At 49.1% G+C, this 23960-nt stretch overlaps 3 protein-coding genes across 10 annotated transcripts in view; all 3 read right to left on the bottom strand.

Moving 5' to 3' along the window:
* Positions 1-1091: 1091 nt before the first annotated feature.
* pdcd6ip (programmed cell death 6 interacting protein) lies at positions 1092-10998 on the bottom strand. 4 transcript variants are annotated; one of them, XM_088318787.1, is made up of 18 exons: positions 10675-10998; positions 8492-8546; positions 8336-8405; positions 7887-8014; positions 7653-7806; positions 7366-7466; positions 6044-6175; positions 5753-5975; positions 5439-5562; positions 5190-5367; positions 4403-4514; positions 3806-4224; positions 2947-3081; positions 2775-2869; positions 2585-2702; positions 1896-2098; positions 1645-1833; positions 1092-1586 (listed from the first exon to the last, which is right to left on the bottom strand). In XM_088318787.1, exons 1-18 carry the CDS (start codon positions 10878-10880, stop codon positions 1583-1585), a joined length of 2646 nt encoding a protein of 881 aa, XP_088174913.1. In that variant the 5' UTR covers positions 10881-10998; the 3' UTR covers positions 1092-1582. The 4 variants fall into 4 exon arrangements, with proteins under 4 accessions (XP_088174913.1, XP_088174912.1, XP_088174915.1 ...); XM_088318786.1 differs by having other exon boundaries at positions 1092-1833; XM_088318789.1 differs by having other exon boundaries at positions 1092-1833; positions 1896-2008.
* A 731-nt stretch (positions 10999-11729) lies between these two features.
* Positions 11730-19968, bottom strand: ubp1 (upstream binding protein 1). Of its 5 annotated transcripts, none has more exons than XM_088319549.1 (16): positions 19767-19966; positions 17271-17422; positions 17026-17102; positions 16715-16820; positions 16539-16645; positions 15925-16077; positions 15666-15776; positions 15481-15588; positions 15235-15356; positions 15116-15170; positions 14959-15052; positions 14621-14711; positions 14420-14538; positions 14201-14343; positions 13641-13692; positions 11730-13574 (listed from the first exon to the last, which is right to left on the bottom strand). In XM_088319549.1, exons 1-16 carry the CDS (start codon positions 19838-19840, stop codon positions 13537-13539), a joined length of 1602 nt encoding a protein of 533 aa, XP_088175675.1. In that variant the 5' UTR covers positions 19841-19966; the 3' UTR covers positions 11730-13536. The 5 variants fall into 5 exon arrangements, with proteins under 5 accessions (XP_088175675.1, XP_088175674.1, XP_088175673.1 ...); XM_088319548.1 differs by lacking the exon at positions 19767-19966 and adding an exon at positions 18602-19516 and having other exon boundaries at positions 14959-15049; XM_088319547.1 differs by lacking the exon at positions 19767-19966 and adding an exon at positions 18602-19514.
* An 826-nt stretch (positions 19969-20794) lies between these two features.
* clasp2 (cytoplasmic linker associated protein 2) overlaps positions 20795-23960 on the bottom strand; it is a 28562-nt gene continuing 25396 nt past the window's right edge. The window contains exons 35-43 of the mRNA XM_088319550.1: positions 23817-23960; positions 23602-23745; positions 23430-23536; positions 22904-23232; positions 22563-22756; positions 22244-22372; positions 21929-22135; positions 21722-21838; positions 20795-21497 (exon numbers count right to left, since the gene is read on the bottom strand). Coding sequence (XP_088175676.1) covers positions 21420-21497; positions 21722-21838; positions 21929-22135; positions 22244-22372; positions 22563-22756; positions 22904-23232; positions 23430-23536; positions 23602-23745; positions 23817-23960 — 1449 coding nt within the window. The 3' untranslated portion in view covers positions 20795-21419. The remainder of the gene's footprint in view (positions 21498-21721; positions 21839-21928; positions 22136-22243; positions 22373-22562; positions 22757-22903; positions 23233-23429; positions 23537-23601; positions 23746-23816) is intronic.

Below are 23960 nucleotides of genomic sequence, written 5' to 3'. Positions count from 1 at the left end.
TGGCGTGAAAATTTATAGAAAGGGGGTCGAGCTTAAAAGCTTTTGGGAAATGCGGTCCAAAACGGAGTTGACAACAGGTAGAGTTGCATTTTTGGGACCGGCATTTTTCCAAAATTAAATTGTCACCCCTGGAGGGGAACGACGCACCCGCTGGTGTGCATGAAGCTTGCATTCGATTAAAAGTGCAACGAGCGTCAATGGAGTCAAAGCCGTCAAGGCGGGAAAACATGAAAGTGGATCGAAGGAAAATGGCGGCGAAGATGTCGACGCTATGAACAAGAAGAAAACGAGAGAGCGAGCGAGGGGGAAAGGAAACGTGATGGATGCGGGCAGCCTACCAGCGGCCGCTCGCTGCCAGCATGGCCGCGCATCCATCCAGACGTCATGCAGCGCCGCCATCTGCCACACAGGCGCGCGCGCGCGCTCGTACACGTGCGCTACGAGAGCAGATCATTGAGAACCCAAAAAGAGAGAAAAGGGACACCGTTTAAAAAAAAAAGTAGCATGGCAAGCACAACGGGAGAAAGACGAGCTCACACACACACACACACACACCCCCGCTCGCTCACAAACCCACCTCGCACTAAGTCACACACACAAAGTCTCACACGCATCACGCGCAAACTCTCAAATGCAGTCCCTCACATTCTCGCACTCTCTCAAACGCAGTGTCACTCTCACTCTCTCACTCAATGTCATGCACAACACACGCTCAAAATGCCTCTGACACGGTCGCACGCAAAACGACTCACGTGGCGACACGCACGGCGAGCGCCCTCATTGATGACATCATCATTAGCTTTTCTTGACAGCAATTTAATAAGCGAGGATCACCTGCGGCGGCCATAGTCACGTGATTGAGACGAGACCTCACAGGAACGCAATTTGCATGTTATTTGGTCGATCACACCCCCTCCAACGGGCACTCAGATGGCAAAAAAAAAAGTAAAAAAAAAAAAGAAGAGAAGAAGAAGAGACACCGATTACAGCCGTTGGCAGCGTTGCTATCATGTGGTCGCTTTAGATTTTGGGCCGCATTTTTGGGGAAAAAAAACAAAACCAAAACAAAAAAACCAACAAAAACAAAAAACTGTTTATTTCATACTATGTCATTTTATTATAGTCAACCAATTTAAAAAAAAAAAAAAAAAGGTAAAGCATTTGAAGTGCACATCGTAAAATGACACTTTCAACAAAATACAGCTTTTTCAACAGGTAAACACGGCGACGAGTTCCCCAGGCTCAGCCAGTCATTGTTTTCTACATATATTCATATTTAAGAATAATAGCGCACGTCTCTCGGCTTGTGACGTGGGAGGCGGCGAAGCAAGCTAACGGCCACGTTGTCTGCGTTTGTGAGGAGGAAGGCCAGAAACAAAAAAAGAGAACCCATGTGTGTGAACATCTGAGAGGCGGCTACATATTCATTCCAAAAATGAGAAAGAGTGCAAGAGAGTTTTGGAGGGGGTGCACCCACTGGGGAGTCCTCCAGTGCCAACGGCGGACATTTTGTGTAGAAAGAAAGGAAGAAAAAAAAAAGGTGCTTGACGATCCCAAAGTAAAGAAAACACACCGGATCAAACTACCTGAAAAGAAGGAGCAAAGTGTTAAGGGGGGGGGTCTGTTGTGTTGGTGGTGCATTACTGCTGCGGGTAGTGGGTCTGCTGCTGTGAAGGTTGCTGGGGGGGCTGCTGGGGGTAGCCGGGGTAACCCTGCGTGGCCGGGGGGGCCGCCGGGTAGCTCGTCTGGCCGGGAGCGGCCTGGTAGGACATGTAGGGCACGTTGTACTGGCCGTAGGCGTACGGGTTGTAGCCCATCGGCATCTGGAAGTACCTGCGAGGACACGGCAGCGTTAGGCGTGAAAACAAAAAGCGTCTATTCAGTGCACAACTCACTGTGGGTACCCCTGGTAGGTAGGATAAGGGGGTCCCTGCGCCGCGGAGGGCGGTGCCACCGGCGGTGGGTTGTTGGCGGAAGTGCCGACGGGGGGTGTGCTGGCTGGTGCGGTCTGCGGAGTCAAGACAGTAGGAGTCAAGACAGGCGGGGGGGGCCGGGCGGGGGGCTGGGATTTGGCTTGGGTCTGCGGGGGGGCCTGGTTCTGCAAGGACAGAGACGAGTGAGGTGCCAGTGGTTTTTCTTTTTTTTTTTTTTTTTGGAGGGGGGGGGGGGGTCTAGAGACGAGAGGGTGCACCAACTCGTCTGCATGTTGCCGTTCCCCACACAAGATAAATTGTAAATATCAGCATTTCACCGACTGAATACATTTAAATAAATATGTTGCAACTTATTTTGGGGTGTGCGTTGAGGCGTGGGGGTGAGCCAAGTCACACCACTGAAGGAGGTACATGGCTTGGGTGTATAAAGTTGGTAAAGTTGGGAAGTTAAAGGGGATGCACACCTTAAAACAAAGAAGTCAGAAATGAATGTTTGGCATTTGTCAGGTTGTCCGAGGGCAGGGGGTTCGTCAACTCAATTGGGATGTTGAAGCTTAACCCGTATACCTCCCTTCACACAAACGTGATATTTAATCAAATACAGGATGACATTTAAGGGGGTGCGTCCATTGCAGATGCAGAGAGCTTACAAATATGGTCCTGGGAGCGGGGGTGGGGCCACCGGCGGGGGGCGGGGGTTGGCTCTGGTAAGCGGGGACGTTGAAGTTGGGGGCGCTGGGCTCGCGGGCGATACTCTGTTGCAGCTCCCTGAAAAAGAAGAAAATTGCGAGCCATCAAAAAAAACCTCCTTTCCGCACGTTTAGCGGTGCGGCGACTCACTTGAGGAGCTCATCGCGCTCCGTCTTGCGAGCAAAGACGATATCACAGCATTTGTTCTGGAACTTGAGCAGGATCTCTGTCAGGTCGTTGTAGAACTGCAAGGGTGGGACGGGGGGACCAAAAGTTAAAAGCGTCGGTGGCGCAAGCGAAACTCGGACGGACGAGAGGCAACCTTGGTGCCTTCGCGCAGGTTGCTGCAGATCTCCACGTAGCTGTCGTGAGCCGACGCCAGCTTCTTGAGGACCTCCTCTCGCTGGTTGGCCTCCGTGTTGGACTGCTTCAGGCTGCTGAACTCTTGATGAGACGTCTTTAAAAAAAAAAAATTTCAATGAGGGGGGTGTTCCAAAGTCACCTTTCACGCGCTATCAACTACCTGACAAACACTGAGAGAGGAGTCGACATTTGCTTCAAAAATCGACGTGATGCTGGAAGATGAGCAAGCGAGGCAGAATGCAGTGCCCCGACTTACGAGTAGTCGCTTGGCAGACTTTTTTTTGTGTTTGGTTTTTGAGATGTGAGCAAAAATTCCCCGTGAACTTCACAGCAAGAGGCCACTTGGCAGGTCGTCAACAATTTGTCAAACAAGAAACTTCAAGTCGTTTGTTGCCACCCCCAGTTGAAGTTGACTGTAACGTTCCGACATCCGCTAGCTTGATGCGAACGCTGAATTATGATGCACAAACTTTTTAATTGTATTTAAAAACACGTAACAAATTGCAATAGAAGACAAAGAGCGTTCTGTGCAAACATCCGCGCATCCCACAAGAAATCTTCAAGAAAATTTGCCAATTTGCGCCCATTCGGACAAACTGGTGCAAAAACGGTTAAATGTTCTGCCTGTAATTCATATTTTGTAAACATTAAGGGATCAAATGAGAAGTCATCTTTTTGTTGTTTGTTTTAATTATAATGGCCATTTAATTTGAATTTGATTCAGTCAAATGTCGGCTGCGTTTCATTTTAGTCGGCCTGTCTTGTATTTCATGACGTAACAATGAAGCTGTTCCTTAGGCTCGTTTGGCGGCGCTCACCTGAATCTGAGCCAGCAGCTCCTCCTGCTGGCGAAGGCTGGCCTGCACCCTCCGGTTGTGCTCGACGTACAGTTGGTCCAGCTTCCCCGCCGACAGCTGCTCCTCGTTGATGGCGCCGTCCTTCGCCAGCGCCGTCAGGAAGGTGGCGGACATGTCGAAGGTGACGCCCTTGATGTCCGATTCCAGCGCCTCACGCTCCCGCTTCACCTCGTCCAGCCGGGCCAGCTGCGAGCGCAGCACGCCCACCACCTCGCTGCCTTGCAGCGTCTTGGTGGGGTTGGCGGAGGGCAGCGCGGCGCTCAGCTCGCTTTCGGGCTTGCACAGCAGCGCGATCATGTCGCAGTGAGCGTTGTAGCGCTCCTTCACCACCTGGTCCGCCTGCACCGCCTTGTCCAGGATGTTGCGGAAGTTGCCGCCCTCTACGACATCAAGTCAAGCGCTCAAATATAACGGGAGATGATGAATTTCCCAAAAAGGCCACATTTCAATTCCAACGACTTGATCTGGTAACTACCGACAAAGTTCATTTTTCAACATGAAGCTCATCAAATCTGCGTTTGAAGAGATAGTGAAGCGCAAAGAGTGCGGCGGTTGCACCTGAGCGAAGAGGCTTGTAAAGGTCACCGGACGGGGTTCGGTTCCAGCGTTGGTTGAATTTGGCTCTCAGCTCCGTGTCCGTCGTCTCCTCGTCGTCCAGCATTTTCAGTGCCTTGAATCAAACACAAAAAAAATATCGCACCAATGCAGAAGGACTTTTCATTTGTTATCCAACAGCGTCTTCAAAACGATCACGACTCACAGACACAAATTCTGCCCGGCAACTTGGCTCGATGCTGCACACTTTCCTCTCTTTTCATTGCACTCAAACTGTCTGCTTTTTTTTTTTCAGTCACGTTGACTTTTGGGAGAAATTCTCCACTTTGGACTTCTTCCCAGTTTGTCAACAAAGTTGGAAGCGCGTTTTAAGTGGATCCCGCCGCCGTCTGTTTGCATGATAGTGTGCAGAGCGGCTGGATGGCAGAGACAGCGGACGCGCAGTCCTTGGCCCGAAGATCAGTGGATTTGCTTTTTAATGAAGTTCCTGATCTGGGATTTGCGCCATTCGGGATTATTAAGGCTTTGGAACGTCGGAGCGATCTGTCCGAGGCAGCGTCGCATGCTCCTTTGGTCACGACGACAAAGGAGCCGTCGCCGCGCGTTTGAAGCCGCGTCCGTACCGACACTCGCGTTTCAAAATCGCTTCATAAGGAGGCGCCCAGAAACTTGATGACGCCAGTAAAAGGCTTCGCTTTCATGCTGCTTCCCCGCTCGGTTACTCCGTTCGGCGCCAACGCTCTCGCAATTCCACATTTGGCACGCCGCCACTTTGTAGCGAATGCCTCACCTCGTCCAGGATTTCCCTGTTGCGGGTGAGCAGCTCGGGCAAGTCCTTGATGAGCCGCTCGATGCTTTGCAGCCCGCCCTGCTGCACGACCGAGCGGGCCTTCTCGGCAATGGATTGCGGGACCGAGTCTCCCGAGAGGTCCTCCAGGGCGGCCGGCAGGTTGAGCGACGCCAAAACTCTGGTGGGACATCGGCCATCAAAGTCAGAGTCACCGTTGCCACGCGACGGACTGCGGACGAAATGGGCTACCCGTTGCAGAGGTTGGTGGCCTCCCGCATGGCGCCCACCAGTCTGTTGACCGTTTCGGATTGGCGCTGGCCATACACGCTCATGGATTGCTGGACCGCCATGGGAACCATCTTCTCAAACAAGTCTGAAGAGAGCACAACCAGCTGAAGAATCATAAAAGCAGGCCGGACATCATTTATGTTGACTTTTGCCTTCCAAGTCTCAGTCACTGAGAGACGAAACGACTTTCGGATTGGTCGCAGTAGCTTGAAGGCGCCGGCTTACAACGCCACCTTTCGCTTCATCGTCGCCGTTGTCCCGCGTGTGCGTCATACCTGAAAACTTCTGGCTGAGCGGCGGCGTGATGGCGCTGGCTTTGACCAACGTGGCCTTGCCGATGGGCTCCAGGTCTTTGATTTCAGGCACGCGGTCGTGGTAGATGAAGTCGTTGTCCTTCCTGGCGGCGGCGAGCGATCGGTTGATCTTCTCCGTCAGGTCCTTGACGCTCACGTACTCGTCGTAGCGTGACGCCACCGTCTTCACCAGATCGGCCGCGCGCTGAACGGCAGGAGGTGTGTGAAAGTTGACGGCGACGTCTTTTTGGGGCGTCGGCGCACGCCACCTACCTGCAGGCGAGCGATTTCCTCGCCAAACTGCTTCTTGTGCTTTGCGAGGACGCTCTGGTGGAGCTCGGCGTTGGCCTGCATGATGCAGTGCTTGGCCGCCAGCACCGGCAGCACTTCCTGAAAGTAAAAATACTGACCAGGGAGAAGGCAACCACAGAGCGGGACGCACACAAATGCACACACATGCGCGGTGCCAAGGCAGTCCGACGACAACAACAAAAGCGGTCGGGGCAGGGGGGGCAAAATCAAATTAAAAGCACCAAGAAAAGAGGGAGGGAAAAAAACACCACCACAACCACCACGAGGGATGCAAGAGAAAGAAAAGGAAGACAACGGGAGAGAAAACAGAACAGGCTGTGAGTGGTTAACCCTTCAGCAGAACTTCACCCAAAAGTTCCCCAAAAACACACAAACATGCGCCAGTGTGCCTTTCCAACGCCAACTTCACGTTATTAATTCAACAATATTTCATTATTGTGGTTGTATGGAATCATACGGTTGCTAAAATGTGGACGCCATGCCAATCAACACATTGTTAACGTGTTCAAAGACAGAAACGGTAAAGGTGGCCTGATGATGTCATCAACTTCAGCCAACCAATCAGAGGCGGCGGCCAGGAAGGGGAAAAAAAGCAAGAGGCCGCACGTGGACACTCCCGCAACCAAAGATGAATGACAGTCACACAACAAACGGAGGAACTTTTTCCTTTCTTTGCGGTTTTTGCTTTCACGGGAAAAACTAGCGCATAAATACTTGGAGTAAATCACATCAGATTTCTCACATTTTATCGTTGCCTAATTATTTGACTCGCATTCTAATTGTCGACGGAGGAAAAGTAGGTCAACAAATTGCATCATGTCGAGCGAAATGATTTAAAGCAACACACGCGTTGTTTTGCGGACTCGCAACGAGATGGCACGTGACAAATTGGCTGTGAATCATTCTCGTTTGGAGGAGAAACTGCGTTTTTAAAATCATGAAATTGAACAACCTACTGAAAATAAAATGGTTTGATGACCTTACATTTTGCTGAAACATTTCATTCATGCAAAAATTATTTGGAAAGGATTTTTGCACGATTGTTTGTTTTATTTCAAACCTCGCGTCACCCCTGGCGTTCTTTCGAGTATCCCACAGAATTAGAGAACGTGGCCCTTCACAAAAAAAAACAAACAACAACCAAGGCAAATGTGGCCTTTCACTCAACGATGAGTTGAATGCGTCCCGTTGTCATTTTGTTTGCTCGTTGAAATGCCGAGCATAGTCGTGAGGCAGCTACCGCAACAAAAAGTTGTTTTACACGCCGCGCATGTGCAGCATACCTTGGGCAGGTTGTCTTTGTACTGACACTGCTTGAAGGCGTCGCCGTAGAAATCGGCCGCCTGATTGGACAGCTTGGCGATGATGGCGTCCTTCATCCTGTCTGAAGACGACGACAAGAGAGCGTCCTGAAAAGTTTGCACGTGTGCAAATACGTTCGTGCACAACTCCAAAGACACAAGTGGGCCACAATCTGTTGGCCAATTAAGAAGGCGCTCGGCACAACTTGAGGCGAGCGCTTTGGACATGGCGGCAGGATACAAATCATGTGGACGGCGCCTTTTTTTACCTGTGGTGGCTTTGAGGAAGAAGACCTCCTGCGCCTGTGCCAGCATGATGATGCTGAGGGTGCCCACCGTTTCGGGGGCGATGTCCATGGTGGGCTCGCGGTTGAGGGACGACAGGACAGTGTCTTTGATGTGGCCGAATGCGCCGCTGGCCAGCTGCGCAATCAAACACGTCCACGTTAAACAACAACATTTCCTTTGACGGCACGACAACCAACTCGTCACCGGGAGACCACCTGATAATATTTGGCGGCGTTTTTGAGGCCCTCGTCGTTGTCCAGGTTCTGCTCGGAGGCGATCTGGCTGGCCAGCGCCGCCGCGTTGAACAAGACGCACGTCTTCTCGTAGCCCAGGCTGGCCAACGCTGCAAAACACATTTGGCCCTCGAAAGTCAGCAAACTTTGAAAACTTTGCTTTTTGCCTTTGGCTTCCGTCAACTACGAACAAAAACGAACACATCCTGAGCCTGCTGTAAGCATTGAACAGTTTTGGTTTTTTTTTGATCCAATGTTTCAAGATTGTTCCTTAATGTTTACATTGTGAGGCAGTCTGAAATTGCGCACACGCACACACCCTTGTGCTCAAGTGTAACGCAACAATCCAACTTGTCCAACCCGTTGGGCGTTGTCATGTGACCTATTTATAGCGTGTCAGAGACGAATGGTCATCATGGTCAAGCGCTTACCCAATTTGACGGAGCCGCCGAACAGCGAGCCTTTATCGAAGGCATCTTTCCACGTGAAGGTTAAGCACAGCTGCAGAGGCGCAATCAAACGACACACTCAGACAACGTGTCGGTTGTGTGTGCGGACCAACAACACAACGGCGCCTAATCCATTACCTGGTTTTCACTGAAGGGGAACTTGGGCTCCACCGCGCACAGTTGGTCATAATATCTGCAAAGAGGAAACATGTGACACAGCTCAAAATGGACGCTTAGCTAGCTGTGATTAAGTGACTTCAATTGATGGCAACATTAAGGAGGAGTCTTTTATGGGCTTTACTAGCAACAATATTTTTTCCAATGAGTTGAGTGACAATTCGAAAGGTTAGCTGCTAATGGTAAGCTCAAGCTAGCTAAATGCCAACTGGCAACGTATCGCTACTTGTTTTTAAAGTAAGACAAACAGTGATTTGTCATTTATCTGTGACAATAAAATGTTAGCCACAAATAAAGCGCCAGCTGGTCAGCTTATTTCTTACAGTTGCGTGACAATCCAAAACATTAAAAGCTCATGTCAAATGAAAATACATTGGCCAATTTGTTTTCCCATCAATAGCTTGAGGGTCAGCGTTTAGCGCAAGCTTGTGAACTTCTTTTTTGCACGCCTGCTCATGTTAAGCATTAAGGCGACTTTTCGGTTACGTTTTACACAAAAATTTAACTGCTTACAGAAATAATCAACATTAAGTCGTGCACATGCGCGGATCTTTTCCCTAAACCATTAATAATTAAACCAGTTTGGACGACATAAACATGAGACTGCGGAATTGGTCACTCCGTGTTATCGTGACGTAAGTGGATCTGATTTGAGGAAGTACCGCGACAATGTTTTACAGGACGAACAGTGCGGCTCAAGTGCGGCCATTTGCGATACGACCAAAATAAAGCAAAAGCAGCTTTCACACACAGACAAGCAACGCTGCAAGGTGAGCCGAGGTGTGGTTGAGTAAAGAAAACTCGAGCGCACACAATGGTTGCCTCGGTGATGAAAACAAATGCTCTCTCTCCTCTGGCATCACACCCCCGACCCGGGTTGCTGTTGCCACGACAACATAAAGGAGCAAAGGTCGACTGCACCATTGTGCTGCTCGTTCACGTGAAGCGGCCGACCTCATCAGCGCTAACGTGAGCATGCTCTGACAATGTCGCGCTTCAACTTGGCCCGCTCGCAAGCACACACACAAATTTGCTTTTACAGGCAATGTGAAAAGGAGCTTGAATTAACTTTCTATCGTGCGAAGCTAAAGACGGCAGTCAAAAAGGCCCACAAAGTCAAGAACATACCTGACAAGTCACGTCAGCGGAATCCCGCAAGTTGCTTAGTAACAAGGCTGAAAACAACGCTCTGGATTTTTAACTTGTATGACACATATGGAAAAAGCGTCATCATGCATTTCTTTTTTTTTTGGCACCCCAAACACAAGATGACGACTTCCTTATTCGTTAACAACGGCCCTTTAAATGTGAGTGTGCTTTTTGTTCGGTGAGGTAATTGTGTTTATAGACGTTATCTTTGGAAAAAACATTTTTTTAGACTTTTTCATTATTTTAAATGACAATCTTGACTTCATTAAAAAAAAAGTTGAGATTTAAGAAAAAAAAATACATCTTTTTTTCCATGTAAAAAAATTCAACATTGAAAATAAAACCAATAATGTCGACTTTTATTCATTTTTAGTCACAGAAACTAGTGAAACCATTTCTTTAGAAAACATTTAATCATAAAGATGCTTTAGATATAAAAACGTCTAAAGATAATTCATAAAATAGAAAATCGTTTGGAAAAAAAGTCACATTTGCAGAGAAAAAAAAGTTGACATAATAAAGCAAGTCAGCTATTACTTGTGGAATTTTATTAAGGATATATGAGCAATATTATGAGATGACCCGTGTCTTCCACAAAAAACAAACAAAACATTTCTTTCAACTTACAAAACGAGAGAAGATCAAAATGCTCAATCATGTGATCTCGACGAATTAGACTAAAATGTTATGGTCACGTGACATCATTTCAATCGCGCTCAGCCATCAAAGTCTTTGTCAGCGTCTGTTTTCCTTCAAATGAACACATAATGTAAATTGGTTGTCGTTTAACCAAGTCGGCATTTTCGCGAACGTTTGAGTGACTTGTTGGCTGTTCTCCAGTCCAAATAGTCGACAAGCTGCGCTAGCTTAGCAGGCTAAGCTAACGCAGTTAGCGCACCAGGGCGCGGCAAAGACTTACGGAATGTAACATGGCGGCCACGCCACCAGCACCACCGACAACAATTTGTCTACGTTGCTTTTCATTAGTTTCTTACCTGAGCAGGCTCTCCAGGGAGCTCTCGTGTTTGTCCAGCGGCCTTCCCAGCGCGTTCCGCCGGAGCTTGTTGAGCTCCTCCACGGCTCGGATGTACTCCGCCTGCTCGTCGCCCGCCGGGTACGTGGACGTCACATATTTGGATAGCGGCTTGACCAAATCCACTTCCGAAGACTTTTTCAGCGGCACGGAAATAAACGTCGCCATTTGGTGCCGCGGGAGTCTTTAGTCAACTTTGACCGGGGCGAGGACAGCAGAGCTCCAGCGAGCGACCAACAAGCCAGCTGATTCACTTCCGGGATCGGGCCTGTCAAATGACGTCATAAAGACGGGAAGGCTCGCACTGCGCAGACTCAGTAGATTGGACTCTCATTATTTGTCTATTTTTTTAAATAATAAATTGTTTTATGAATGAACCTGTTTTTGCCAATTGCAGGGAGGCAAATGAAATTTCCAAATGGAGCTAAGAGGTGGCGAAGTGTTTTTTGTTCCAACAGCTTTTTCTTCGTCATTTTAGAGCAAATGTTTTATTTTTTTATTACCTTCAATGACAACATTGCCTGTTTTGAATTCATGCACACCCAGCACATGCAGCACAACATTTTTTAAAAATATTTTCCTAATTCCTAAACCAGTTGCTTAATTCAATATGTTCTGATTTTCTTTTTGGGAGCTGTGAAGATACCATTTCAGATCATGTAAATCATTAATAGAAATAGTCTGAATGAAAAAGAAAAATCGGAGTTTACTAGAATATATATATATATTTAGTTTGTCAAAAAAGATACTATTTTGAAGATTCTTTCTAATATTTTTTGACATTGAGTCATATTACCAAATTCTATCAAGAAAAGGTTTGCAAAAAAGACGTCACAATAAAATCATATTAAGACAAGTCTTCTTTTTTTCCCCAAGACAAAAAGTAATTCCAGAATAAAGCTGTTGCTCCTATCTCTCCAATTATACGACTCCCATACAAAGGTGTGGAAAGAAGAATATATATCTATAATCGGCCACAAATCAAACCCCAATTTCAAGTCACCAGAAGAGGCAAAACAGTTGTGAAATCATTTATTCCCAGCACGTGTGCATTTTGTGTGCATCTCCAGCAAAGGACACACCACAAGCAGAATCATTAACGCTTAGGCCGGACATGAAGAGCGATTACCTCGCTTGCGCGCTTGGACACACAAACACGGCCCTTGTTGCTTATTGTTTCTCCAAACACTTTTACTGTTCTGAGTGGTGGATAAGAGGAGGAGGGTGAAGAACTACCGACTACACACGCAGAGTTTCTGAGTTTTCAGTGCAGGCTTGGTCTCGTCTCAAAAAAGTAGGACAGGACGGGACGACGTCTGACGTCTTCTCCCGACTTCCACATGCAACATGTTCGTCATAGCCACAGATCTACGATCAAAAGAGGGGGAGAAACAAAAAAAAACCAACAAACAACATTCAAACATTTAAAGAGGTTGACGCCTGACGACTAAAACCTACACAGGATGTGCGTTGGATTTTTTTCTACTCTGGGTTTCAGGCTCACACTGAAAAAAATAAAATACTGAGAAAATTAAGTCAGATTGTTGACAATTGACAAAGTCCCCCAAAAAGAAAATGCACTTTGTCATGAGAAAAAAAATACATTTAAGGTCAAAACAGACAAATAAACCTTGGGGGGAAAAAGTTAGAATCCCTTGACAGTTGTATTATTTCAAGAGAAAAAAAACAAAACATTTTATATTTTGAGGAAAAAAAAGTTCAATTTCAGAAAATGTGTTTGAGAACACAATTATTTGTTTTGGATAAAATAACATTTTGGAGAAATAAACATTTAGGAAAACTCCGTTTAGGTTAAAAATAGGACTCAAAAAATGGCATTATGGCACAAAGCATTATTATTGAGGTTTTCTTTCATTAAAAAAAAGCTACTCAAAAAATTCTAAATTTAGTTTTTTTGGGGGGGGGTGAAGTGGGAATTTAAAAAGTGACACTCCAAAATAAAACTGCCCCCCCTCAAGAAAAAAAAGTTTCCTGTGAAAAACACTTCAAAATGGCTTTTTCCTGAAAAAGAAAAAAAAATGCATCTTTCATCCTCAAGGAAATAAGATAATTACTCAAAAATGACTTGACGAAAAAAAACAAGCTTTTTTGTTTCTCAAAGTATCCTTTGTGTTTTTTTTGTCAATGTGGCCCAAACACTTTAGATATAATTTTGAGCTAATCACTTTGCACTCGCTCGCTTTTTTGACTGACGGGAAAAAAAAAACGAACAAAAAGGAGAAAATTCCGAGGATGAAAGCGGAGCTGCCTTGATGTCTGTAGGATGCCGCTGACGAGCTGCTCGTGCACATAAACGGACAAACGCAAAGTGGTGACTCTCTCAAAAAGTATTTTTGGTCCTTGACCTTGTCTGACAAGCGTATTAGAAGAACACAAAGCGACTAAAAAGCGGCGTGTAACAGGCAGCAAGAGAGAGATCACCCAAAACGAAAAATGATCGGACGTACGTCCACAGATTCAGTTTGCTGAGCACAGCTGGTCGATAACATTAAGACAACACCCCCCTTCTCAATCAAGATGGCGAGCAAAACGACGTCCGATACTGGCCCGCGTAAAATACATAAAAACATGAAGCAAAAAGACAAAAAATGCTCTCCAGCCAGCACCTCTCTCCTCTTCCCGTGTTTTCAATATGAAACAGTGGACGCATCACCCACATGTCAGATTCTAACATTTTTACACGCCTCTTCGCCGTCCATTCGATTGGGAGCAGGGGGGGGGTGTGTTCAGTGGAAGGAACGCGCAGGCCGACGCGGACGTTCGAGTCGGGTTGGGGAGAGGATGGCTGATGGCGGTCCTGGCCTCACTTCAGGATGAGATGGAGTCCTTCTCCCTCCTCGTCTGCAAGAAGAGTGATGGCGGCATTCAAAGTGTTGCTGACGTTGCTTGAAGAAAAGGAAGACTCACCTTTGACGGTGTTGATGACGAAGCAGCTCTCATCTGTCAAGTTGAACACCATCTGAACACATGAGCATATCGGGATTACACAAGCGAATAACACTTTATTTGTTTATATGAAAGCAAATTGGATTTGAAACGCATGCCCCTATGTTGTTAACTTGTAATGATATCAAATTTAAAATTATTCAAAAATCTCTAAACCTTGTGATTTAAAAATGTATTTGAAATAGATTGGTCTGTAATTTTCTTGAGCAAGTATGCCTCTCCAATGTAGCCAAATATATATTTTTTTTTTAGAGAAAACCTTTGTTTTTTTTCCACCAAACCTTGGCGTGAACGTATTTTCTTGCACAGGCTTTAGTTCATCGTCCTTACAAGGGTTGGGTTTAAAAAATAAATAAATAAATCGATTGATTATAATAAATCAAGCAAATGTATACGGTTACTAAACAGGTGTATGGCGTTTAGAGGTAATACGTCATTCCACCACAAGGTGTCGCCCGTGTCAATGAGACTGGCCTTGAGCCTTTCCAATCCTTGAGTTGCCAGGCAGGCAGCATGCTTACCTGGTCGCTGAGCAGAATGTGGATGCCGGTGGGTCCTTGTCTGTACACCTGGTTGATGGTCCCCAACGGAAGCCCGCACACGACGGCCATCTTGCGGATCAGCTCGGCCGCCGTCAGCTCTTCCAGGTACAAAGCATGGTACACTGTGGGGGGAGGGGGGGGGCATTGCGTTCGGCTGCTATTTGACAGCTATGCGCAGACTGCAAAGAAGTCATCTACCGTGTAAACTGGGCGAGACGCCCTGCTCGCCATTTTCGCCGCTGGCGTGTCTCTCCAGCAGGGGGCTGTGCTGAGGCGATTCTTGACACACGTACACAGTCAAGCGGGGACGCATAGACCTACGCACACAAAATGAACGCCACGGCCGCAAATGAGGCCCAAAAAGGTGCCCGCGAGCGAAAGTGAGGCGAGTGGACACACTTTGATTTGAGCGCATTGAAAAGTCGGATTCCGTCCGCCGGACCGCAAATCTGGACCAGGTCGTCCCGGGTTAGCTTTAACAAATCAGAACCTGAACAAACAAAGTCAGCAAAGTAAACAAATGAGCATTTACATTTTCATCGAGTGTTTTCATGGGCGGCGTCTCCAAGTCCGGTCCGCGCGATCGCCAATCCAGACATGATCCAAATGCAAGCTTTGCACAAGATTCGCATCATTACAATCAGGTGTGTTGGAACGCGGCCGCATTTCAAACAGGCGGGATCGACGATCACAACAACGAGACTTGGAGAGCGCTGCTTTATTTTCCGAACGTTTACCTGAGAAGTGAGTGAAGAGTCGCGCGTAGGAGTTGAATCGGTGTTTGAGCAGCCATTTTTGGGTGTCCTGAATGGATGCGGTGGGACTCAACTGCTGCAGGAGGAGAGGCCACAGAACATCAACACGCACACACACAAACTCTTCCTTTTGACAAACCTCTGTGCTGGCATGGCCGCCAGATTCCGCCTGGTGATTGGGCGAGGACGAGTCGCTGCGGGGGACAACGGAGCCGTGGGTCACTAAAAGGCGGCGCGACGGTGACGCGGGCTCCTTACCTGTCGGGTAGCGAGGAGGTGGTTGTGGTGGTGGTGGCGTAGGTGGAGAGAGGCGTGGACGTGAAGGAGGGAGCAGCTGCCTGGTTTGGGGCCACGTAGGCGCTGTCCGGCCACGGGGAACACTGACGACCGCAACAATCGAGCAACATTTACTCAAAAGCACGAGCGTCGGCACGCCTTCCGTTGACGAAGCAGACGCGGGACACTCGGAGGTGGGGGTGGATGAGAGATCCAAATTGGACTCACGCTGCCTCTCTTGGCCAAGGAGTCGCCGCAGTCGGCCGGGAGCGTCCGCTTGCTGGACTTCTTCAGCTCGTGGTCGCCCGTTTCCTCGATGATGGGCTCCAGTCTCGTCTGCTTGACGGAAGGGCAGGAAGTGAGCGAGTGGGCGGGGCCGGGGGCGGGGCCGGGAGCAGTGCCGCTCAACTGACCTCGGACAGGATAGTGGTATCGTAAGAAGGCTGGTACTTCTCCTTCTCCTGAGCGCTGCGCTTCTCCATCTTCTCGCGGTCCGTCTTCTGCTTGCGATCCGCCCCTTTTGGCTAAAAATAAAAAAAGACAACATAAGTCTACAGCCCTTGCTCAAAATGCCAGGATTTTTGATAGAAATGACAACAGACAAAATGCGGTCGCACCGTGGCCTCGTAACCTCGCTAAAATCCATCCACGGCGCGAACGAGATGCGAGTACCTTGAAGACTTTGATTTGGCAGGAGGCCGAGTGCAGGTGCTCGGCGTAGTCGCCGGCGTCGCCCGGCGCAAACGTGTCGATCTGGATCCTGAAGGGGACGCCCTTCTCGCCGCCGTGTTTGCGCGGCGTGAACTCGGTGCTGATGCAGTGAACCTGCGCACGGGCCGGTGGTCCCCCCCCAAACAAAGAAAAAAAAAAAAACAACACAACACGCTTGGATGTTTGAATCAAGTTCAGTCATCAAAACATTTTGCCAAAAGTTCTGAAATGTCAAAATATATTTAAAAGAAAAAAAAAAATCCCATTAACTAAAAAAAAGAAGAAGAAATGATTGAATGAATCAAAGTCACAATTCATTTTAGAGGAACTCCTCCAAAACATAAAATATCGATTCAAATTTTTTTGGGGGGGAATCCATCTTTTGATTAATTTACAAAAAAATAGAAAATGTAAAAATAACTTTTTTTTCCATCCAAACGAAAGGTGTTCATGATTTTGCTTTAAGAATGTTCCCGTGAAGGAAAACAAAAATGAAGTTCATTTTAAAATGAACCTGAAAAACATCTTAAAAAAAAAAAACCCTTTCAAAACTTGACGATCGCCGATTGCGTTACCTGCACAAAGACAGACGCTCTCTTGTTCAAGTCCCAAAGGAACTCGGCAGCGTTGAGCTGCGAGGGGTGCGTCTTGGGCTCCACAATGCCCACCGACATGGGAATATCTGTCACACACACACGTCAGAACACACCAAACACACACACACGATGCTTTTGTTGCAGCGCATGGTTACCGATATCCAGTAAACGGTCGCCGGGACGATTCCACTTCCATCCTTCCAGCTGCTGATGTTCCGTGTATTGAAGGCGCCGGTCGTGGAACACCACACGCACTGTGCTCTACATGCACGTGCACACACACACACACACACACACACACATATACACGCCAACTTGTTCGCCTCAGAAACGACGCCATTGAAACGCAAAATTGCAAACGGGCCAAAACAATCTTGCCGGCGGCCGAGTTGGTCTTCTTCCTTGATGAGCAAAATTGCTCTTCAAAGAAAAAACTGATTTCAAACCTGACGTCGAGCATCCTTACCTTCACCATCTTGTTGGTGATTTCCGGTAACTCGCCCGGCTTCCTGTTGTCCAACATGCGCACCTCGTAAGACTGGCCTGCAAGACAAGCCAAAATTGGTTCATTGACAAGTCCAAAAATGGAATGTGGAGGAAAAGGTCCGACATTTGACAGCTCAGGTTCCGCTGCTCTCTCTTTTTTTTCTAAGCGAGACGTGACGAGGTTGCTATCGTTTGACGATCAAATTTGAAGATGAGCGGCAGGACCTTGGTTGAGGTACGTGAGCGTCTCGTCGTGCAGCTTGACGGCGGGCGAGGTGGCGGCGCACAGCACGTACTGAAACGGGGGGTTCTTGCTCTCGCTTTCTGGGGGGAGGCTGGAGTCCTCCTGCTTGAAGATGGGCAAGGCCAGCACATCACTGAAATACAAACAAGCGTGTCAGGAAAAGCCCACCAGAACTCGAGCACAGGCTCTTGAAACAAAACTTTGGACGGCAACACCGGCGTTGTTGAGAGCAGCAAAACTTTGAGATGAATTTGTTGCCGTGGCCGCTCGCCGCAATAAACGGCAACCAATATCGATGGAGCCGTTTTGTTCAAAACGCTCCGAGACGGCGGCCCGACATCTCCGCTTTCATCGAAACATCCAACTGGCCGAAACGTGCGCCTCAACCAATCGCGAGCTTGGAACAAGTTTGCCAAACACGCCGCCGACCAGATAAACGCTGCCGCAGACAGATGGTGGAAGGGGCGCCTGATAAGGACACGCGTGTGCGTCAAACAAATCATTAACACGGCAATGCAGGCGTTTGAGGCCATCGTGAGCCGTTCGGTACCAGCTCAAAAAAATAAATAAATACATTTCATTGATGGTCAGAGTGGGAAAAATGGACGGGAGGCGGCTGGCGTGTCAGGGATGAATGTGCGCCAAGGAAGAAGGAATGCTCAAGAGGGAAGGAATAATGATTTGTTTTTACAACAAATTGCTTGCCAAGGTGACAGTTTATTTATTTATTTATTTTTTTTTACATTTTCTTAAATCGAGCATCAGAGATTCCGCATTTCATCACCAAGACAAATATGAACACTTTCCACGTTGAGCCAAACTTTATAAAGAGAAGCGAATGCTAACCTGTGCTAACAACGCAGCTCTGCTTACCACATCAAAGCGGCTCTTTTGCTGCCGTGTTATTGGCTGAGACGGGCGATGACACTTGACACGTCTACTAGTACCCAATGAAATCGTCCAACCTGGAGGCATGTGTCATTCACTAGTAGTCACCTGGACCTTACTAGTATTGCTGCACTAGTAGCGCCTTGTTTTCTTACTAATGGGCCGAAACATCAGCCGAAATAACACACTTGTGCTACTAGTGGCTCAAACAAGCGTGTGATACATGCTACTAGTTGGATCTTGTAGTGAAACTACCAACTTTGAATTGTACACTAGTAGGCCAAAAGTGGCAATCGTTCCTAGTGAGACATTAAGTAGAATTAGTGAAGACAAAGAGCATATATTAAGCAAGACATGGTGGCTTTGGAGTAAATTAAGTCCTCCGGGGGAGGGGGGCTTGCTTGAGGGGCGGGGGGGGTCTAACCTCATGCTGTAGGCCGCCGCCCCCAGCTCCTGGCCGATGCCCGACAGGCTGGCGTCGAAGTCGTGCACCAGCCCCGACTCGATGGTGGCGTCGTCAATCTTGAGCACCCAGGCCATGGGCCCGAGCTCCTTGTCCTCGGCTTCTACTTGGGGGGCCGCCAGCTTGATGCTTCGGGTGGGGTGGAGGGGCAAGAAAGCAACCGGGGGACGAAAGGGAGGGGGGGCGACGAGTGGGAAGTGCGCCCGGCCTCTTTCTCTCTCGACGGGGGAAACTTGTCCTAGCCTAGCTGGCTAGCCAGCCGAACCCGATCGAGGCGCAACATCTCCATAACGTTCCACTTTCAAAGGGGGGGGGGGACAAAGTGCTCGTCCAGGCCGCCACAATGTGAAGTTAAAACCCCGAAATGTCGCTCGTGACTCGGAGGAAGAAGGCGAGGACGGCGAAGCTCACATGCTAACGGTGGCTAGGCTAGCTCCGGGAGAGGGACGATTCCTCCTCCGGGGCTCGTCTTGCTTTTTTTGGTCACTGCCCCCCCCAACCGAGCTCCCGAGTCGGCCAGGTGTGAGCTTCCGAGAAGCAATTTGTGTTTGCGGCTTCTTGCCCCCGCACAGTTGTTGTTCCTTAGCGGGGCTAGCTAGCACCAAGTCCCCGTCGCGTTTTGGGTGTCAGCCGTGCCGCTCCAATCACCAGGCTGCCTCGCAGCCGTCTCCTCGCCGGCGCGGTTCTTGAGGCCAAACCCGATGAGACGCTCAACCGGGAATCAACATGGCTCCCCCAGAGTCCGCCCCGTCGCCGTCGCCGTCGCCGTCGCTCACTCTGCGGAATCCGCACTGTGAGGTGCTGCCCCCCGCCGATCCTCCGCCGTATCCCCGCCAGTCTCAGCCTCGACTGCGAAGGTCCCGCCGGCCAATCGGCGTGCGTCTGCTGCGCTTGCTCAGCGAATCAGAAGCGACGGCGCTTCCGTCATTTCCAATGGCGCCCCGCCCCCATTTCTAACGCCAACACTTTCAAAGTTGACACCCAAAAATGTTTTCTGTCACCAACTTTTTTCTTTCAAGAGAAAGCAAAAAGTCGTCGTCGCAAATTGTTGATGAATATGATTTAAAAAAAAAAACGAGATGAAAAACGAAATTAAAAAGAGAGCAAATTGAAAATGCGATCTTACCGTTGATGACTTCCGTCGCGTCGCTGCTGCAACTGCGCGCGGAAGTTTTCGGTGCAGGTTTGCCAGAAGAGCATCGAGGTCCTCGGTGGTGGCCTCGCGACCGGGAGCGGATTCAAGCCGGTCCGGTTCGGAGGTCCGAACGTGAGCTCATGACAGCGCTGCTTGACGAGTCAACGCTGGCTCCTTCTGGTCAATGATTGATCCGAGCGGACCATGGACGAGGCTTGCGGCGGTCAAAGTGTGGAAAGGGAGATGGGGGGGGAGAGGGGGGGCCCGGTGCTCCACGCTATTTTAGCTCAGAGGCGGGCAGGGACACTCGCCTCGTTGCATAATAAGCAAACGTATCAAAAAGGACACAGCTGACAATAAGAAACAACTCGACTGCTTCCTTCAATTTTTGTTCTCGTAAAGTGACAAATTATCACCCTTTAAAAATGTAATTTGTTCTATAATGTATACATTGTATTTAAAAAAACACAACCCTCCTGTTTTGTCGTGCCTAAAATACATTTTTCAAATAAAAATGAAGGAGGGAAAACCTTTCCTAGTAAGTCTTATTAAAAAAAAATAAGAGTTGAACAAATTGACCACTTGAAAAGGCGACGAACAAATATTGGAAAAGTTGTCTGGGTCTTTATGCGCCTGGCGGGGTCACGCATGCCAAACACGTCCGAAGTGGACAACACAGTGCGGCTAAAAAGAGTCCTTATGATGAGAGATGACATTAAAACATGCTTTCCCTTGACTGAATGTGGGTCACCGGGACCCCCTCTGGAGCCAGACCAGGAGGTGGAGGCGGAAGTCTCGCCAGTGAGCCCGGTGGTCGAGCGTGCAGCCTCCCAGGGAGCCCCAAAAGGCAACGTGGGTCCATAGGGATTGGGTTCTTTATCACCTTGGCGGCTCGATCCCCCCCCATGTGCTTTGTCTGTCTCCTACCCACCTTTAGCCCCCCCCCAGTGAGTGAGAGCAAGCACGTACATTTTTGCTGTCCTCTCTGAAGTTGCGCAGTTGAATTGAACAAAATGATAGCGATCTGTACAAGTTTTTTATTGTGTTGTAAGCACGGCTTTGGAAATACATAGGACACACGGGAGGGGGGGCGCAAAAGGGGGGGTGGATTTGACAACAGTGGACAAACTAAGTTACTCGACTGCAAAAAATAAAGACAAGCCAAAGTGACATGTTTGATTCTGTAAAAGAATAGAAACAATTTACAAGTGTAACGAGAGCGAGGTTGGGACAGGTGGGGCCAAAGTGAAAAAAAATGTGCAATCCCCATGGAGGACTATTTGGGATTATTTGTTGATTAATATATAAGCTACATATCCAGTATGCCGTATTCTGAAAGGGGCAGACATTTTGTTCACATTCGTCTTCAAACAAAAAGCCAAAAATGGACTCACACAAAAGAACCCTAAAAATGAAATAAAATAAAATAGTGAGTCATGCATCGCCAAGCATGTCTGCTTGTGTACCGCTTCTGACTTTTGTGCCGGTCAGCACCTTTTGGACTCAATTCTAATCAGAACATAAAAATGAGTGTCCTCGAGATCATTTGAGCCAATACGAGGCGGGAACAGGACGGACATTTTCTTCATCATCCTTGAGTGACAGGCATTTCCCCCTGTCGGCCACACGAGGGCGCTGCTTCCCCTACAGGCCATCTGACGGTGGTTCGCTGCCGCTGGAGCCCGACTGGGCACGCTTGATGTACAAGTTCAGCAGCTTCAACTGAAATGCAGACAGGAAAAAAAAAGAAAAACATTTTGGTCAACGAAAGGACTTTTATTGGGAACATCTTTGATGGCTCATTTGACTCATGTCGCTGCTTTTCGTTTGCTCTTCCAGTTTCACTGAGCAACAAACAGCCCGTTTGGATCACTGGCTGGTGTTTGATGTTTCGAGCTGTTACCGCCTTTACTTTGGTGGCTTTGTACTTCCATTTCGCGTCTCACCTTGCTGCTGGAGAGCTGACTGAGGTGCGGCTTGAGGTCCTCGCCGATGACGGCATAAATGGCCACCAAACAGAAGACGCAGGCTTTCCTCACGCTGCTCTCGGAGTTGTCGTAACCCTGTTGACCGCAAAGCGCCACCATGAGCTTTGGAGTAGTATTTTTTAGTTTATTCTTTTGAAATAAAACATTCCTCCGTTCAGCCTTCACCTGTATTAGTCCTGGCACAATCTCAGGTAGCAAGCCCCCAAGGCCGTCACGGGGGATCCTCTCCACCACTTTGGTCTGCATCTTGATGGCGGCCAGGTTGATGGGGTAGTCGGCCGACTGGATGATCGGGCACAGGACCTTGATGCACTGCTCGGGACTGATGGACAGCGCCAGCATGGCCGCCGTCTCCTCGGCCGCCCGCACCACCTGCGGCAACACCAACACCAAATAAATTGTCCTTAGCGCTCCAGCGACATTACAAACTTTAAAGGGGTTATTTATTTTCTTAACAGTGTGCAAATTTGGTTTCTTGACCTCCTTGTGGGGGTCTTTGTGAGCCTCCAGTGCCTTCATGATGGTGAGCTCGGCGTAGTTTTTGAACCTCCACGGCTGCTTGCTGAGAATCTCCCGCAGGACTCGCAGAGCCAGTGTGCGGATCACGTGCTGAAGCGGAAATGTCACATGACAAATCAACAAGATTGACTTGAATTTATCGGGTAAGTTTGAAGAATTTCTGTGAAACAAATGCATTCCATTTTTAGAATGGTATTTTTTTCACATACATTGAGTGAAATTTTGCATTTCTTTCAGGAGACCAGAATATTGTGCGGTCGCGCCACGCAGACGTCGCTACCTCTCTGTCGCCCATGGTCTCGAGCAGCAGCAGCAGGATGGTCTTGAAGTGCTCGTCCCACACTCGCAGCGTGTTGTCGTGGATGAGTTTGAGCAGCTCGCTGAGCGCCGCCTTGCGCTCGTCCACGCGCTCGTTATGATTGGACAGCTCCTTCAGCAGCTCGCTCATCAGCTCCGACTGGTCCGCATTGGCTTCTGCCGACACGCCGAACGGACGGGATGTAAACTACGACACAATTTCTTCTCGGCAGCGGACGCTTGGCTGGATCACGACGGCGAAATTCGAGCCGAGAAAACCTTTGAGAGCAGAGCAAACGGGCGCATTTTTTTGCCCCTTCTTACCGTCCGAGAGCCGCTCCGGGTCGTCCACGCCGCCGTCTTTGCGGCCGGGCTTGTAAGGAGAGTCCGAGAAGAGTTTGCGGGCCCCCCGAGGGCTGGAGGAGAGCAGGGGCGTGTTGAGGAGCGAGGTCTTGTTGTCCAGAGCCGTGCGACCGCCGTCGACGGGGTCGGCCGCTCGGCCGTCCGTGCCGCCGCCGCCGCCGCCTTCCTGGAGCTGCTCGTTCATGTCCTCTTGGCTGCGCACGCTGAAGTTCTGGATGGCTTCGGTGACGCCCTTCAAAGAGCTGTAGATGTCCTCCGAGTTCATGTTCTCCGTGTCGTAGTCGAATGCACTGCCACGCAAGCGGCAAGAAAAGTCAGTCGGATCGGCAGTCACCGAGATGGGCGGGCAACGGTGGGACAAATTATCCAATAATTTCAAATGGCGCGCAATGAAAAGGTCCCAATTGAACCAAAAAGGAAGAAAATACTCGATCAAGTGTCTTAACAGAAAGCTGACGATGGACTATGGCGGCAGGGGACGTGTTACCTTGGCGACGGGGTGTTTTGCGAGGTGTTGGTGGGGGACGTCACCGGGCTGGACCAACTGGCTGGCGAGCGAGGGGTGTGTCGGGTCAGAGGGCTGCCTATCGTCACCTGGGGGCGGGAATGACAACGTGTCAGCTTGGAGGGACGTGGCGCGGTGAGGACCGGCACGTCACCTGGGCCACGTTCCCCGTGTTCTTCAGGTGGTTCTGGAGCAGCTTGGTGGCTCCGTCCTGGAAGGTTTTGGGCAGCGCTGCCAGCAGCATGGTGAACTCGGGCGTGTTGAGCTGGAAGAGGGCGATCAACACTGCCTGGGCCGCCTGCGACGCCACAAAGCACATCACACGTATGACAGCGGCAGTGCGCGACGTCCCGGCAACGTCCCGCGCACCTTTCTGACGTCCGAGCTTTTGGGGTCGGTGGTCCAGGTGATGATGCGCGAGACGGCCAGCCGAGTCTCGCTGGAGTTGATGAAGTCGGGAGCGTCCATCTGCAGCGTCAGAGTCTCGATGTAACGCAAAATGGCCACCTTGAC

Source organism: Idiotropiscis lumnitzeri, chromosome 16 (genome assembly GCF_059441095.1).
Source record: "Idiotropiscis lumnitzeri isolate Australia: NSW breed Sydney's pygmy pipehorse chromosome 16, RoL_Ilum_1.0, whole genome shotgun sequence".
NCBI classification, from domain to species: Eukaryota; Metazoa; Chordata; class Actinopteri; order Syngnathiformes; family Syngnathidae; genus Idiotropiscis; species Idiotropiscis lumnitzeri.
The sequence above is the reverse complement of the archived record's forward strand: the minus strand, read 5'-3'. Positions and strand labels throughout refer to the sequence as shown.